Here is an 18,522-nt window from a genome sequence, read left to right as displayed (position 1 = left end):
CAGCCCCCGGCAGGCCCCGCGACAACAGCGAAAGCCACGTGACCTCGCTTCGCTGGGTGCCACGGTCATGTGACTTCGGGAAGATGGCTGCCCTGACAGCGGAGCATTTTGCAGCACTCCAGAACCTGCTCAAGGTAAGTCGAAGGGGTGGGGACAGCGTGAGGTGGCCCTTTGTCTCCGAGACGTTAGACGGAGCAGGAATTGGGAACAAATTGACCCTGGTTTGGAGCCACAACTCTGCTGCTTGTTCTCTGTGTGATCCCAGGCAAATCGTTGCGTCTTTCTGAGCTTTTAAAAAGTAAGAACAAAATATCGTTTTGACAGGAAGGTAAGATAAAAAATAAAATAAAATAATGGGCATGAAGGCGCAGTACAACCTCCTGCTATTAGTCTTTGGGATTGGTTTTCGGTATTGGTGCATTGAAGAGGTAATTGCTAGACCCACGTTGTCAGTTCCCCATTTCATCCCGTAGCCCCTCCTGCATTGCACAATTAAGAAATTATCTCCTACTGCGTCCGCCCAGCCCTCCGAATGACCTGTGCGTTCAATGTTCCCTTGAGGTCCAGATTTTCCTTACTCTCTTTGACCTGTGAAAGGGGCAGGACACACTCCTGATAATCATTTGAAAAGTTGTGAGGTTGAAAGGGACCTACTTCATAGGGCTTTGTAAAGCTCAAATGAAGTATTATTATTATTTGAGACGGAGTCTAGCTCTGTTGTCCAGGCTGGAGAGCAGTGGCGCAATCTCGGCTCACTGCAACCTCCACCCCCCGAGTTCAAGCAATTCTATGCCTCAGCCTCCCGAGTAGCTGGGATTACAGGAGCCCGCCACCAAGCCTGGCAAATTTATGTATTTTTAGTAGAGACGGGGTTTCAACATCTTGGCCAGGCTGGTCTTGAACTCCTGACCGCGTGATCCACTCGCCTCCGCCTTCCAAAGTGTTGGGATTACAGGCGTGAGCCACCGCGCCTGGCCGGAATTATTTAACTTATGATTTGCCCTGTAGGAGAAAGGGCAGCTTTATTTTCCTTCGTAGAACTTGTCGCTAGCTATTTGCCCGTTGTCCGTCTGTCTCATAAGAATGTAAGATCCATCAGGGACCTTTCCTTTCTTCCTCTCTTTTTTTTTTTTTTTTTAAACACCAGGTGAAGAGGGTTGAGTTACTCTCCTCAATTTATGGCACATCATCATCATCGGTCCATGTAATAGTCTCTGTTTTGTTTTACTTATTTATTTTTTAATTGCCTTCTCAGTGTTCATTAGCATTCTCCACTCCTAAGGGGATCTACTCTTTTGTTCACAAGTGTTAATGCCCAACAAGTAGAACAATAATACCTGGCACACAGCACGTGCTCAGTAAATAGCTGTTAAATGAATTAATAAATGAAGTAACAGAGCTGGGACTGGCAATCTAGGGCTCTCAGCTCCCAACCCAGTGCCTTTTCACCTTCATTTTGGCTGCTCTGTACCTACCCCCGCCCCCATACCTGTTGGTCTTATGCACTCTTTTCTTTTAAAAACTTTAAAAGATTAATGTGTAGTATACATACAGAAAAGTGCATAAACCATACATTTACAGTTAAATGATTTATTACACACCAATGTAACCACCACCAAAGTCAAAAAATGAAATGTTACCAGTACCCCAGAAGTCCCCCTTTCGCCCCTTCTTTGCTTCCTCACTTTCTTCCCCAACGGTAACCTCTATGTTTGCTTCTGATACAATTCATTTAATATTGCCCATGTTTGAACTTAACATAAATGGAATAATACAGCATATACTTTTTTTTTATGCCTGGCTTCTTTTGCTCACCATTATGTAGCAGTAGTTCATTGATTTTCATTGCTACTGTCCTATGTACTTTCTTTTCTTTTTTAAAAAAAATACTTAGACTTTTTATTATGAGATAATTATAAATCCATATGTAGTTGTAAGAAATAATATAGAGAGATCCCATTTATCCTTTACTCAGTTTCCCTCAGTTCTGCAGGATTCTGCGGAACTATACATAATATAGTGTATATACATACTATATGATATACATAGTATATAGTATACATACTATATGATATACATAGTATATAGTATACATACTATATGATATACATAGTATATAGTATACATACTATATGATATACATAGTATATAGTATACATACTATATGATATACATAGTATATAGTATACATACTATATGATATACATAGTATGATATAGTATATAGTATACATACTATGATATACATAGTATTATATAGTATATAGTATACATACTATATGATATACATAGTATGATATAGTATATAGTACACATACTATATGATATAGTATATAGTACACATACTATATGATATAGTATATAGTACACATACTATATGATATAGTATATAGTACACATACTATATGATATAGTATATAGTACACATACTATATGATATAGTATATAGTACACATACTATATGATATAGTATATAGTACACATACTATATGATATAGTATATAGTACACATACTATATGATATAGTATATAGTACACATACTATATGATATAGTATATAGTACACATACTATATGATATACATAGTATATAGTATACATACTATATGATATACATAGTATATAGTATACATATATAGCATACTTACTATTATGTATGGTTCTGCATAGGGGAAATTGGGTAAAGGATAAATGGATATCAATACCTAATGTCAAAAGTATTGATATTGACAGTCAAAATACAAAACATTTCCACCACCACAAAGATTCCTCATGAATAGCCACACTCTCCTTAACCTTTGGCGTTATTCATTTCTCTAATTTTGTCATTTCAAGAATGCCGTATAAATGGAATAATACAGTAAGTAACCTTCTGAGATTGACTTTTTTCACTCAGCCTAATTTTCATCCATGTTGTGTGTATCAATAGTTCTTTCCTTTTTATTGCTGAGTGGTATTCCATGTAATGATTGTCCAACAGTGTTGTACTGTGTAGTTTTCAGCATGCACATCCTGTATTTCATTTTTTGAGCAATTGCAAATGGTTTTGGGTTTTTTTGGTTTGTTTGTTTGTTTGTTCGTTTTGAGAGAGTCTCGCTCTGTGGCCCAGGCTACAGTTCAGTGGCATGATCTCAGCTCGCTGCAACTTCCACCTCCTGGGTTCAAGGGATTCTCATGCCTCAGTCTACCAAGTAGCTAGGACTACAGGTGCCCACCACCACTCCAGGCTGATTTTTTTTTTTCTTTTCTTTCTTTTTTTTTTTTTTTTGTATTTTTAGTAGAGACAGGGTTTCCCCATGTTGGCCAGGCTGGTCTCGAACTCCTGGCCACAAGTGATCCACCAGCCTTGGCCTCCCAAAGTGCTGGGATTATAGATGTGAGCCACCATGCCCAGCCTGTATTTTTAATTTTAGTGTCCACATGTTCATTGTTAATAAATAGAAATACAACTGATTTATGTATGTTTATCTTCTACATGCAAACTTGCTAAACTCATTGTTTCTAGGAGTTTTTGGTATATTTCTTGGAATGTTCTACATGGAAAATCATGTTATTTACAAATAGAGACAGTTTTATTTCTTCCTTTCTGATCTGCACACATTTTATTTCCTTTTCTTGCCTTATTTTAGTGGCTAGAATTTTCAGCACTGTGTTGATTCAGAGTGGAGAAAGCAGATATCTTGCCTTGTTCTCGGTTTTGGGGGCAAAGCATTCAGTCTTTCACCATTAAGTATAATGTTCACTGTAGGTTTTTTGTAGATACTGTTTATCAAGATAAGGAAGTTCTCTTCTATTCCTATTTTTCTGAGGGCTTTTATCAATAATGGATGTTTAATTTTATCAAATGCTTTCTCTGCATTGATTTATATCATGTGATTTTCTTTGTTAATGTGATGGATTACATAGATTTGCAAATACTGAACCAGCCTTGCATCTGTGGAATAAATCCCACCTGGTCATATTGTATAATTATATATAATTATATGTCTCTATTTGCTAATAAAATATTATACATATATATAACTGATCTCTATTTGCCAATATTTTCTAAGAATTTTCGCATCTATTTTTATGAGGGATATTGGTCTGTAGTTTTCTCATTTTTCTGTACCATTTTGTGCGGTTTGGTATCAGGGTAATACTAGCTTTGTAGCTATATAAAATCATTTAGAGAGTACTCCATCATCTTCTGTTTTTCTAGTGGAGATTGTGTAGAATCAGTTCATTCTTTTTTTAAATGTTTGCTAGAATTCTCCAGTTAAACTATCTGGGCCTAGAGACTTTTTTAGGAGCCTTAAAATTGTGAATTTAATTTTCTTAATAGTCAGAGGACTATTCAGGTGATCAATTTCATATTAGGGGAGTGGAAGTAGTTTGTGTTATTTGAGGAATTGGCCCATTTTATTTAAATTATCAAATTTATGTTTATAGAATTTTTCATTAAGTTCCCCTTATCCTTTTGATGTCTGCAGGATCTGTGATAATATCCTCTATTTCATTCCTAATACTGATAATTTGTGTCTCCCCTCTTAACTTTCTCCGTCTTGCTAAAGGTTTGTCGATTTTTATTGACATTGTCAAAGAACCAGCTGTTTGTTTCATTGATTTCTCTATTTTCAATTTCATTGGTTTCTGCTCTTATCATTGTTACTTCCACTGCTTCCTTTGGGTTTATTATGCTTTCCTTTTTATAGGTTCTTGAGATGGGAGCTTAGATTATTGATTTGAGACTTTTCCTCTTTTCTAGTATATGCATTTAATACTATAAAATTTCATCTCACCACTTGCTAGGCTGTGTACCACAAATGTTGATATGGTGTGTTTTCATTTTCACTTATTTTTAAAATATCCCTGAGACTTCCCATTTGACATATGGATTATTTAGAAGTGTACTGTTTAAGTTTATAAGTGTTCAGATATTTTTCTGTTACCTTTCTGCTATTGCTTTCTAGTTCGATTCCATTGTGGTCACATAGAACACACTCTTCATTACTTCACTTCTTTTGAATTTGATGAAGTTTGTTTTATGGCCCAGAATATGATATGTCTGGGTATGTGTTCAGTGGACACTTGAAATGAATTTGTATTCTGCTGTTACTGGGTATTGTTTCATGAATATTAATTTAATTGATTGATGGTATTGTTAGTTCCTTCTATATCCTTGTTGAATATCTGTTTAGTTATGTCAGTTGTTGAAAGAGGAGTGTTGAAGTCCTCAGCTGTATTTGTCATTTGGTCTGTTTCTTCTTACAGTTCTGATAGTTTTTGCTTCACATATTTTCCAGTTCTGTTGTTGGGTACATACACATTTAGGACATCTTCCTGGTGGATAAAATCTTTCATTATTAATGTCCCTCTCTGTCTCTGGTAATTTTCTTTGCCAGTGAAGTTTACTTTATCTATTATTAATTTAGCCACTCTTACTTTCCTCTGATTAATGTTTGCATAATATATCTTTTTTCATTCTTTTACTTTCAACCTGCCTTATGTCTTATATTTGAAGGGAGATTTGTTGTTGTTGTTGTTGTTGTTGTTGTTGGGACAGGGTCTCGCTCTGTCACCCAGGCTGGAGTGCAGTGGTGCAATCTCGGCTCACCGCAGCCTTGACTTCCCAGGCTTAAGCAATCTTCCCGCCTCAGCCTCCCGAGTAGCTGCTGCTACAGGCAAGCGCCACCATGCCTGGCTAATTTTTATTTTTTTTTTTGTAGAGAAGAGATTTTACCATGTTGCCCAGCCTGGTCTTAAACTTTTGGGCTCAAGCTATCCACCTGCCGTGGCCTCGCAAAGTGGTGGGATTACAAGCCTGAGCCACCACGCCTGGCCAAGAGTTTCTTATAGATAGCATTTGAGTCCTATTTTTAATCCACTCTGCCAATTTTTGTCTTTTAATTGGTACACTTAGACCATTTACATTTAGTATAATTATTTGTATGTTAGGGCGTTAAGTCTACTGTTTTATTTTTGTTTTCTGCCTGTTCTCTCCTGATTTTTCTTTCATTTTACTTTTTCCTGCCTTCCCACAGGTTAACATTTTTTTAGAATCCCATTTTGGTTTATCTGTAATGTTTTAAAGTGCATTTCTTTTTATAGCCTTTTTAGTGGTTGCCCTAATTACTACATTCTATATACGTAACTTATCACAGTCTATTGGTGTCATCATTTTATCAGTTAGGGCGAAGAATAGAAACTTTACGTCCCTTTATACCTCTTTATCTTCCCTCATTTATAATTGTCTTAAGTATTTCCTCTATATACATTTAGAGCCACATCAGATATATTTTTTGCTTCAGCCTTCAAACATAATAGAAAACTCAAGAAAAGAAAGAGAGCCTACAGTATTTATCCATGTTTTTGTTTGCCCTGTTCTGTCTTCCTGATTGTGATGGTTTATTTTAGGTGTCGACTTGATTGAGGGATGCCTAGATGGTTGGTGAAGCATTGTTTCTGAGTGTGTGAGGGTGTTGCCAGAGACAATTGATGTGTGAGTCAGTGGACAAAGAGAGGAAGACCTGCCCTCAATGTGGGCAGGTACCATCCCATTGGCTGGGGACACAACTGGGCCAAACAGGTGGAAGATGGGGGATTCCCTTTCTCTCTGTTCTCTCCCTTCCTTCTAAAGCAAGATGCCTTTTCTCCTCTTACCCTTGGACATCAGACTCTGGGTTCTTCATTTTTTGGACTCTGGGACTTGCACCAGTGGCCTCCCAGTGGCTCTCAGTCTTTTGGCCTCAAGCTAGGGGCTGTACCATCAGCTTCCCTGGTTCTGAGGTGTTGCCAGACTTTGACTGAGCCAAGCTGCCAGCTTCTCTGATCCTCCAGCTTGCAGACGGCCTATTGTGGGACTTTGCCTCTGTGATCATGTGACCCGTTTCCCCCTAATAAATCCCCTCTTACATACCCTGTTGGTTTTGTCTCTCTGGAGAGCTCTGGCTAGTACACTGGTGTTCCATGGTTTCTTGTTTCATTGTTTCATATCTGTTTAGAGAATTTAGTTTAACCATTCTTTTATGGCAGGTCTTGTGACAGATATTCTTAGTTTTTCTTCAACTGAGAATGTTTCGATTTCTTCTTCATTCCTGAAGGGTATTTTTGCTGGGTGTAGGATTCCAGGTTGACAGTTTTTTTTTTCCCCTTTCAGCACCTGAAAAATATTGTCACTTCTTTCTTGCTTCCATGGTTTCTGATACGAAATCTGCTTTCATTCTAATTGGTTTTTTTAAATAGGTAAGGTGTCATTTTTCTCTGCTTTAAATATTTTTTTCTTTGTCTTTCATTTTCGAAGTTCAATTATATGTCTGGGTATGAATTTCTTTGGATTTATCCTGTCTAGGGTTCACTCAGGTTCTTGAAATATATAGGAGTATGTCTCTAAGTAAACTTGAGAAGTTTTGAGCTATTATTTCTTTGAATATTCTTTCAGTCTTGCCCTCTTTTATCATCTCCTTCCAGGACTCCAATGATACAAATGTTAGGTTTTTCGTTATAGTCCCGCATGTCCCTGAGGCTCTGTTCATAATTTTTTCTTTTCTCTGCTTTTCTGAGTGGGTAATTTCTACTTCTCTGTCTTCTGGTTCACTAATTCTTTCCTCTATTCTTTCCATTTTGGTGCTGAGCCCATCTACTGAGCTTTTTATTTTGGTTATTTTATTTTTCAATTCTAAAATTTCCATTTTGTTGTTCTTTATATCTTCTATTTCTTGGCTGAGGAGGTGATTTTGAAAATTGTTTCAAGCAAGTTCATAATTATTTGTTGAAGCATATTTATCCTGGCTACTTAAAATTCTTTGTCAGATAATTTTAACATCTGTCATCTTGGTGTTGACATCTATTGATTACCTTTTTTCATTCAGTTTGAGATCTTTCTGGTTCTTGGTTTGATGAATGATTTTCAATGAAAACCTGGACATTTTCATATTATGTTCTGAGAATGGATTTTATTTAAATTTTATGTTTTAGCTGGCTTTCTGTGGCACTGCTTAGGCAGGGGAAGGGGGTGCCACCTCATTACTATCAGGTGGAAGTTGAAGTCCAGGTTCCCCACTTGGCATCTGTTGATACCTGAAAGCAGAGGTTCCTTGTTACCACTGGGTAAGGGTGGAATCTCTGACTCCACGTGGTCTCCACTGGTATCACAGAATGATGAGGCTTGTTACCAGCTGGTGGGGATAAAGGTCCCAGCTTCCTACTTGGCCTTCTCTGACACCTCCCCAGCAGGAATGTTGGGGTACCTCATTATAGCCTCACAAGTCTTCTCACTCAGGTCTAGGCCTCCCACTCAGCCTTTGTTGACATAGAGGTGGGTGGGGCTGCAGTTTTTCTATGATATTTGGCTGGAGTGTAGCAGTTGTCATCTAAAAGTTTTCTGTCTTGCAAGGCTGCCCCTTTGTTGGTCCTTTAGCTAGACAGAAGAGCTATTTATTGTAGCGTTTTTTCCCCCTCTGCATCCATTGTCATTTCCTGTTGCCCTCTTCTTCAGCTGAAAGTCTGGGATATATGAAGCAAAAAAAATCCAGGGAACTCACGCACTGTGTCATTCCTTGTATTATGAGGTCCCTAGCAGATCTGCCTCCTTCTCTCCTGCTTCCAGAGTCTTATGTATGTTTTCTGTATATGTCCAAAGTTTTTGGTTGTACTTAGCAGCAAGATTAGGGAAAAGTACATCTATTTGATCTTCCTAGAATCCAAAGTCTTATGTACCTTTAAAATTTAAGTCTCAAAGGTATCATGTATGACAAAGACATTATTACTCAAAACATGTGTTTTCAGAGTCTGAGTTTTTTTTTTTTTTTTCCTATCTGTGATTTAATTCATAGGCCTCCTCGAAAGATGTTGTCAGACAGCTGTGTCAAGAAAGCTTTTCCAGTTCAGCCCTTGGCTCGAAAAAACTCTTGGATGTTACATGTTCCAGCTTGTCTGTGACTCAGGAGGAGGCAGAGGAAGTAAGTGTGGTCAGAAATGATCTTTGGCCACTGGCCCTCTTATTAGTCTCTTTCTTGACTTCCCAGTCATTGCCATGTCCAAGGAAAATCCCTTGAAACATCTGTTGACACTGTAGCAAACTTTTATAAATGGGACATGAATGGGAGAACTGTACCCAGAATCAGAGCTCCTGACCATTTTCTTTCAGACCTATTACCTAGACAATGTGGAACAAAAGCCAACCTTTCTGTGATTTTCTTTTCCAACCTATAACTTGCTGATGCTCATAAATTGTTAGCTGGATAGCTTAGGGCAGACTTTTCAGGGATCTTTGAACAGAAGGTTTGAGGCCTGCATAAGATTCAGGAGTAGGCGCTGCTAGATTCCATCAGGCTTCCTGAGGGGTGCTTTGTGTATCTCACTCCCTCCTCACCCCTCTGTCCCACAGAAGGTCCCCTTCTCCTCAGCTCACCTGATCTCAGCAGGTAGCCAAGAGGGAGATTAAGGTAACTTGTGGTAAGTTATTATGTAGCAGTGACAGCCTTATCTTTCCAAGGCAAATATGTTTTTAAAACAGCACTTTCTTCATCTAAATGGGCCTATGTTTTTGGATTTTTTTTATTTTTGAGACAGGGTCTCATTTTGTTACCCAGGCTGGAGGGCGGTGGCATGAACATGGCTCACTGCAGCCTCGATGCCCCAGGCTCAGGCAGTCCTCCCACCTCAGTTCCATGAGTAGCTGGGACTGCAAGCATATGCCACGATGCCTGGCTAATTTTTGTATTTTTTGTAGAGACAGGGTTTTGCCATGTTGCCCAGGCTGGTCTTGAACTCCTGAGCTCAAGCAATCCACCCACCTCAGCCTCCCAAAGTGCTGGGATTACAGGCATGAGCCACTGCACCTGGCCTATGTTTTTTGTTTTAATTCTGGACCTTGTTTATTGAAGTGAGCTGTAGAAAAGGAAAAGGAAAAAGCAAGATTTTGGAAGTGATTTGGAGAGTTATTTTGGGTTCCCCCCCAAAGTAGATTATTTGGGAGATGATTCTAGAAAACACAAAGCAGTGGGGAAAATCAAACAGGGAAGGCAAGTCAATGAAAGAGGATGTTAAGAGCAATTACTGCTATGGAAAACTTGGGATCCTGTAAGAAACCAAGTAGAACACCTCTCAGAATTGTTCCCTGGGAGAACAGAGAGGCTTGGCCATTTATCCATGAACACCCACTCTCATTGGTGGAAGGTTAACTTCCCTTCACTTCCGGGTTGTGTCAGGTAATCTGCAGTGATATCAGAGAAAGCCCTAAAGCAGAGAAACAGTTACCTCCAGGGAGCTTTTTTAGGTTAGCTAAGTATTACTCTATTCACAAGACCACCATAAACCACTCTTACACTTCGAAGTTACAGATTCACTTAGAAGGACCTAGGATGGGAACACAGCATTTTAGCAGGACGGGCAGACACGCCTCTTCCCAGGAGGAACCCGCACAGCCGGCCAGGAGCTGTTTGTTCTCTTTGCCCTCCTAGGCAACCAGTTGAGAGGAAAGGACATGAATCCTACCACCCTGGATTCAAGGCCCTCACTCCACAGGAGCCGGTATCTTGTGTCACAGTTCAGTAAGCACAGCTTCAGGTTCTCGAAAGGAGGCTGTACCACATATAGGCAAGTCCAGAGCTACCGGTACCCCAGGTATTTATGCAGTCCTCTCAGTCCAGAGGCTTGGACCAATGCAGTGTTGCTTAGTAACACGGCTGACTTTGCACTGCTCTCAGGTTACCAGGGAAACAGCACCAGAAAGTTAACTGAAGGTCAGATTCTCATGCAGAAGGAAAAGGGCTATATTAACTCTTTGTCCACAAGTGGAGAGTTTCTGACAAGCTGTCAGCTTCCTAGGTCAGGCAGCTGCATCTGTCTTCTAAAGCAACAGGTGAACTCTGAGGCAGGCCAAGGCATGTGGGGCATGAGCATGTGCCACAGAGGCCTCTGGACTTGTGACTCAGTTGAATGACCATAGCAGTGTGCTGCCTTCAGGGTGTAGAGCCCTGCCCCTGGCCCTGCCTTGTGCCCCCTGCCTGCTGCTTCTGTTACAGCTACAGGTGGTTCCGTTTATCTTGCAGCTGCTCCAGGCTCTGCACCGCCTCACTAGGCTGGTGGCATTCCGTGACCTGTCCTCTGCCGAGGCAATTCTGGCTCTCTTTCCAGAAAATTTCCACCAAAACCTCAAAAACCTGCTGACAAAGATCATCCTAGAACATGTGTAAGTGCTCATTTCTTGAAAGTCCCTTCTAACTTTTACATTTCTTATTATTTTTATTCTCATTCTAGAAGTAGTAATATGCTCATTGTTGAAAACTTAGGAAGCCCGGATAAGCAAAAAGAAAATAAGACACCTGTAATTCCACCAGCCAGATGTTAGTGGTAGTCTTTTCTTAATGGAAAGCCTTTTAAAACATGTTTTTTTTTTTCTCTTTACACCTCTGTAAGAGGTTGATGTTTTGTTTTTACAAAATGGATCATGCTGTTTTGTAACTTGCTTATTTTCTGTTAACAGTATTAACGATAGTGAAATTTCAGGTCAATGTTTACCTTCAATATCATTGTAATGGTTAAACATATCCTGTTATAGGAAGAAATGATGTATAATTTTAAAATTTCTTAGTGTTGGACACTGAGGCTGTTGGCACTTTTTCATTTCAGTGAACAATTTACAATGAAAACTTTGCTCGTGTGCTTAATTATTTTTTTACTGGGTTAAAGGTAATGGATATTTTGAGGGTTTGGCCTTAAATGTTCAAGTTGGCCATTAGAAAGATTGCAGTATTTTTCCACAGTAGTAGGATACAAGTGTACCCCTCTCCCTACACCTTCACTGAGGGGATTTTTTTCTTACATTTTTCCCAGTTCCACAAATGGCAAATGGTACCTCATTTCAGTGTCCCTATCTTTGACACTAGTGATGTCAGATATCTTTTTCATATGTTTAATTGATCTTTTTTTTTTCTTTTGTGAAGTATCTGTTTATTTTCTTGGCTGGGAAGTTCCTTTTAAACACATACATTTTAAGCAGAATTGATTAACTATTGGTTAGCAGAAGGCTTGAACAGACCTCTCTAATAGCAATAACTGATAATGCCTATTTACCAAGGGTTTTATTGTATTTTAAGAACTTTCTCATACATGATCACATTTTATTATGTTTGTTGTAGCATTAGGTCTGTTTGGATGTGTTTTTGCAGAAGATGCAATATTTGTGTATGCAGTAGGTGCTCAATAAAGAGAAGATAAGTTGACCTTTTTTTCTGTTTTGTCTTTGAACAAAAGCACAAAAGAACAATAGCACAATAAGATTACAATACATTGTGTTTTCTTCTTTTTTGTCCTGAACTATGAAAACTGACAACACTTAGGACCTTAACATCACTGAGCTTTGTAAAACAAATAAACAAAAGACTTTCTTGGAGGGAGGGGTTTCTGTGGTCCTTTCCTGTTAGCAGGTGATGACAGGTCTGAAGATCACAGGAAGGGCCAGTTCCCCTCTCTATCAGAAGAGTCAGTCTCATCCCCTTTCCATTATTTTTTCCTCATCTTTCCCTCTTAAACAGGTCTACTTGGAGAACCGAAGCCCAGGCAAATCAGAGTGAGTACCAATAAATCTGCCCCTCCCTTCTTACTTGTCTCCCCAGCCCCAGCTCTCAGTCTGCCAAGTGATCAGAGATTTTGACAGAAACCAAAGTGAACCATTCTAGTCTCAACCCATACTCTGTGTATGGTGGGTTTTTTTCCCTAATTCTACTTTTTAACTTTTTTCTGATTATAAACATTATTATATAGGCGTGTTGTTAAAAAACAGAAATATCCAAAGCAGAAAGTAAAGTACTTAAAATAATGGTATTTCAATTGTGAAAAAAATTAACAATAATCAAAAATAGTTTGAAAGGCTGAATGAAAGTCCATGTTTAATAAATGGTCATTACAGTAACTCTGAGCCAGCCACAGTGCTGGAGCAGTTAATCTGCTCCAGTCATTTAGTCCTCCCGACAGCCCTGTGAGCTAGGCTGATGAGCAAACAGAAGCTCAGAGGTTAGATAAGTGGTAGCACCTATATTCAAGTCAAGTCCATTTATCTCTAAAACAAGAGCTCTTACCACTATTGCTGAAGCTACACATTTCCTAAGCCTCAGGCCATGATTTCTTCTCTGCTTTATGTCACTTCTCATTCTGCCCTAACATCTGGAGGGCTGGGTGTTCAGGTAGAAGCCTGGATACGCTGCCACTGTGAATTAGTACTAAGTGCAGGCAGCACAGAGCAATGGGTAAGGCACATGACTCGCTGTGGGTCTCGGGCTTTGTTTATCTGTCTTTCTCAGAGACTTGCTGCATAGACCAATGCATTGCATGTGTGCAGTCCTCAGAGCTGCCTGTCGTACAATAAATGCTTGGTAAACACGGGCAGCATGAGCATTGAGCTGAGCTGTTCCTTCCACAGTCTCTCTGCCACGCCTGGTCGATCTGGACTGGAGAGTGGATATCAAAACCTCCTCAGACAGCATCAGCCGCATGGCCGTCCCCACCTGCCTGCTCCAGATGAAGGTACATTCACTATCATGCCATTAGAAAGAAGAGGCAGCACCCCTATGGCCATCTAAAACACTAGTCTCCAAGGTTTGGGATCTCTAACCCATATATTTTTTTAAATTACCATCCCCTTTATCCTCCTTTGTTTAGTTACAACGTGTATGTGTACTACTGCAGTAACATACTATGGACATATTAAAACAATAAAACAAATACAAAACATATTTTTAAAATAATTTGCTGATACCTAAAGGTAACCCTATACTCTTAGCAGTTTAGCTTTAACAATAGTAGTGTGCTTCCAGATTTTGAATAGCCTGCCTGATCATTTCAGTGTACTTTAGCAACTTCTTGTCCAGTGATTAGGCTGTCATTATTTGTAATGTGGCTGCTCAAGAGTTTCTACTAGTCGCTGGGAGCAGTGGCTTACGCCTGTAATCCCAGCACTTTGGGAGGCCGAGGTGGGCGGATCATGAGGTCAAGAGATCAAGACCATCATGGTGAAACCGCGTCTCTACCAAAAATGCAAAAAGGGCGTGGTGGCGGGCTCCTATACTCCCAGCTACTCAGGAGGCTGAGGGAGGAGAATCGCTTGAACCAAGGAGGTGGAGATTGCAGTGAGCCGAGATCACACCACTGCACTCCCACCTGGTGAAAGAGTGAGACTCCGTCTCAAAAAAAAAATAAGTTTCTACTAGCAGCTGGAGAAGTGTCAGGTCTTCATTTTCTTGCTCACATACCTTTGCTTCATTGGTGTTGTCTTCATTTTATAGTTATTTTCAGGAATCTTTTTAAGCTACATATCCATATTGTAGTGTTTGTTTAGTTAAAACTAGAAATGTAATGCTATATCTACATAACCAGACACCCAGAAAGTTACCACTTGTAAGAAAATGAAGAAGTAAGGGTGCCTCTAGCAATTAAGTTTTAAATATTAGTGAAGCTTAACTTCTTTATTTTTTAAAACTAAAGGTTGTAAGATTGTTCCTGCATCCCAATGCAGGATTGTCTGAAGTATCCAATAGAGCCTGCTCCTTAAAGTACCAATGTAAACACACGTAATGTTTTCTTACTTGAATGCTGAGAGTTAGGGTATCAGAGAGGTGAGTGAGCCTTGGCTTGGCCTTCTTTGATACCTACCCAAGGCACTTGTTGCAAATGGAGACTGACCCAGGCCTCTGAGGCATCTCCTGTACTCTCCCTTACTGCTAAATGACCCAAGGGCTGGTACTCTCTAGTGCTTAGGAAAGAGCCTCTCTTCAGAGGTTCAGCAGAACTGAGCTCAGCCTCGCAGGTTCAGGGCTCACTTACAGGGAGATGGGAAAAGAGGCAGCTTTGACTTTCTGGGCTGTGTTCTCTTTTCAGATCCAAGAAGATCCCAGCCTATGCGGAGACAAACCCTCCATCTCAGCTGTCACCGTGGAGCTGAGCAAAGAAACACTGGACACCATGTTAGATGGCCTGGGCCGCATCCGAGACCAACTCTCTGCCGTGGCCAGTAAATGATCCAGCCAGCTGCCAGGGCCACTGCCATGACCCAGCTGCTCATGAGTGATAAATGTCTCCCCATATGCAGGCTGCCCTTGCAGCTGCAGCTGACAACAGGCAGGATGGTGGGGACGGCAGGGGGCTACTGCCATCCCGAAGTTACAGTTGGATTGGGAAGAAGCAGCCAGATCCCCCGCTGTTCTCACTCATCTTCTTTCTCTTTCTGAAGCTGGAGAGCAGAAGCCCCCATCTTTGAAAAGCTCCTGAGTGCAACTTAATTACCACCATGGCAGGGTGAGGGAACATTTGCATCGTCAGCTGCCTCTGCATAGCTGTTTGAGAAATTCAGGCCCAAATCATGCAGCCTATCCAATAAGTAAGTTTATTTCCAACATTAGCTCTAATTAGTTCATTTCCAATCCCAGAACACATGGAGGGAATCGGACAGGTGATGCCAGCAGTTCCCGCTCCTCTGTCAGGGAAGCCAGGCAGAGCCCACAGAGCATGGTCCATCCAGAGTGTTCCCTGAGCCCCCTCCACCATACTGGAACCCCTCTTCAGTGTAGGAAGTCTGAAATGGGTGCTAATTCCCTTCTTCATGAAACCAGGGCCCTCTTCCGTCATCTAATGCAGCCACTCCTAGGTGAAGAAGTGGGACTAATTGGAAATAAACAACAGTTCTAAAACTTCCATGATTTTTGTAGCTTCTTTTGTCCCCAAGTTGAAGCTTTTGGCCAGTACTTTCTCTAGTTTTTAAAGATGATCCCAACTTCCTAATTCCCAGCTAAGCCCTTGACCCATGGTGTGACATGAAATCAGGCAATTGAATCGCACCACTTTCTGTGTTTTCACCTGTTACGTAGAACAAAAGGAAGCAAGGTGGTCAGGCGCAATGGCTCACGCCTGTAATCCCAGCACTTTGGGAGGCCGAGGCAGGCAGATCATGAGGTCAGGAGATCGAGACCATGGTGAAACCCCATCTCTACTAAAAATACAAAAAATTAGCTGGGCGTGGTGGCGGGCATCTGTAGTCCCAGCTCCTCGGGAGGCTGAGGCAGGAGAATGGCGTGAACCTGGGAGGCAGAGCTTGCAGTGAGCCGAGATCGTGCCACTGCACTCCAGTCTGGGTGACAGAGAAGGACTCGTCTCAAAAAATAAAAATAAACAAAATAAAAAGGAAGCAAGGCTAATCATCAGTATGTGCTTGTTACAAGAGCTATGATGAAGGCACTCCTTCGAGTTTAACCAAATGAGATCATCTCTGTCATGTGCCTCACGCCTCACAGGGACTCCATGTGTGAAGATTCCCCCTTCACTCACCAGATCATCTCCATGGCAACAGCTTGCAGCCTGCTCTTGGAGTGCTTTGTTTTGGCAGCTTCTCTGCTAGTTTGTGTATGGAGTGAATGGAGGAGGTAAATCCACAGATTAAGAATATGCTCTCAGGAGTCAGGCAGCCAAGGTCAGAAGCCAGCTCTGCTTCTCAGTGGTAAGGTGCTTGACTTCTACATCTCAATTTTCACCCACTTTGTACTTTTTTCCTAAATTAAATGAGTATAATAGTAGTACCTACTTGATAGGACTTTTGTGAAAATTAAATGATATAATGCACCTAAAAACAGTACTGTTACAACTAATAGGAAAGGCTTTGATTATTAATGGATGAGAGTAGAAAGCTTGGTGCATTTATTGTCTCATCTACTATAACAGAGTTGGTGTGAGAATTAGTATTATCATCCTCCCTTTGTTGACCAGGAAACCAGCTCATTGAGATTGAGTCATCTGCTGGTAAATGGTCTCATTAAGAGGTGGACCCATATTTCTCTAGCTTTCTCTTTACAACACAGGACTTTGCAAGGAACATATAATTCTGTGACTAGCACCATTTGGAAAATGTTGAAACTGAAGTAGAGATGAGAGATCTTACGTCTGCCTACCCAGTGAGATACGAGGAAGGTCAAGGGAAAAAAAATTCCAAGCTCTTCTTTATCTGCTATAGGAAATGAACATTCAGTTTTTTGCATGCAACGACAAGAGGTCAAGGACCCCAGAAGCCAGCCCGCTACTTCCAAGTTGAGAGCCCCTGGTCATACCCTCCAGTTGAGCTCAGACTTGTCACAAATTTACCCCTCTCCTTTCCTTCCATTCCCCATGACCTGCAGAGAGAGATCTCAGATACCTTCCTCTTGGCCTCCCATGGGCATCCATAAGAAACTTACTTGAAGCAAGAAGCCCAGTATAGGTGTCTGGGCAGTTGGACAGTTCCTCTAGCCAGATCTGTCCAAATAGAGCCATCTGGGTACATGACGCAGAGGGCATTTGATAAATAACTGGAAAAGTCAATAAATCTTTGCTACCCTTCACCTCGTGATCATTTAAGGCATTTGTTTTCCTCTGTTAGTGATGATGGATTGTTTGTAGATACCGTATTTCTGGTTGGCCTGGCCCTATCTCAGAAGGGCCTCCTGGCTCTTATCTGTTGATCTCAAAGGAAGTTGGCTCATTCACTGCTTGTCTGGTTTCCCAGTAGTACTTTGTGTGATGAAGCAGCTGTATACAAACTGTCCTTCCTCAGGGTGTGGCAAGGTTTGGATGTCCAAACTCCATCCACAGAAGGACAGTGATCCATCTCACTGGTGCCTGTGCTGGCTGCCCAACACATCCCACCCAGCCACCCACCAACAGGGGTCAGCATCTGCCTCAATCCTGATCAAATGCATGTGCCACAGCGATTGTCTCATGAATGTTCATGATTCCAATCAGCCAATCTGAGTCTGTCCCTGGGGCTTTCTCTGCTGTAATTTCTGAGACCACCTCCTGCCTCTAGGCTCTGACAGCCAGGCCAGTGATGATGAGGTCCATCTTCCTGCCACACCGAAAGCTCGTCTGCAGTCGGAGAGGCCATCTAGACCCCAGAGGTTGGGAAGAAGATGAGAAAATCTTGGTACCTGATGCCATTCCCACTCTTCCTCCTTATGTATTCATCAGGACGGACCAGGCTTGTGTTAAGGTGTACCCGGGATTTGTTTTAATCAGGAATGGCAAGACTCACAGGCACAGAGGTGATTGTCATGAGGAAGAAGTCTGTGCTCACAGAACCCTAGAAACAGGAGGCATGGCATGCCACGTAGGGCCACATGGGGAAGGACCATCTCTTTGGGGCTTTTGGGGAAGTTGGAAACAGATGCTCTTTTTCCTTCCCGTTGATCATTAAACATTGAGTCCCTCGTCTCTAGGGAGGGGACTTCTTATTTACCCCTGGGTTGGGAAATAAATCATGACAGCAGCAATCAGACAACAGCAGAGAAGTGTGTGATCTGAACATCTGTGGGATGCCGTGATCCCTGGAGGAGCCCTTCACACTGATCCCATGAATGGCCCTCAACACATGCACGAGCAAGGAGCAAGCGTTCCGACAAGTGCTCTCGCAGTACTCCAAGGAAGAGGCTGAAATTTGACTCAGCAGAGCCCAGAGGGAAAAGGGAAAGTGGTTTATGAGTGTCCTCAGGAGCTATCACATCCTAGACACTAGGCACTTTCATCTA

At 41.2% G+C, this 18,522-nt stretch overlaps 1 protein-coding gene across 5 annotated transcripts; it reads left to right on the top strand.

Moving 5' to 3' along the window:
- COMMD9 (COMM domain containing 9) lies at positions 1-15,667 on the top strand. Of its 5 annotated transcripts, XM_063782865.1 has the most exons (7): positions 71-134; positions 2,834-2,858; positions 8,812-8,937; positions 11,032-11,171; positions 12,517-12,551; positions 13,401-13,504; positions 14,855-15,667. In XM_063782865.1, the coding sequence occupies exons 2-7, from the start codon at positions 2,835-2,837 to the stop codon at positions 14,993-14,995; spliced, it is 570 nt and encodes a 189-aa protein (XP_063638935.1). In that variant the 5' UTR covers positions 71-134; position 2,834; the 3' UTR covers positions 14,996-15,667. The 5 variants fall into 5 exon arrangements, with proteins under 5 accessions (XP_508372.3, XP_009458510.1, XP_016776156.1 ...); XM_508372.9 differs by lacking the exon at positions 2,834-2,858 and having other exon boundaries at positions 1-134; XM_009460235.5 differs by lacking the exons at positions 2,834-2,858; positions 13,401-13,504 and having other exon boundaries at positions 34-134.
- Positions 15,668-18,522: the final 2,855 nt, after the last annotated feature.

Source organism: Pan troglodytes, chromosome 9 (genome assembly GCF_028858775.2).
Source record: "Pan troglodytes isolate AG18354 chromosome 9, NHGRI_mPanTro3-v2.0_pri, whole genome shotgun sequence".
Taxonomy (NCBI): Eukaryota; Metazoa; Chordata; class Mammalia; order Primates; family Hominidae; genus Pan; species Pan troglodytes.
Note: the sequence above shows the minus strand (reverse complement) of the source record. Positions and strands in the feature narration are given on the sequence as shown.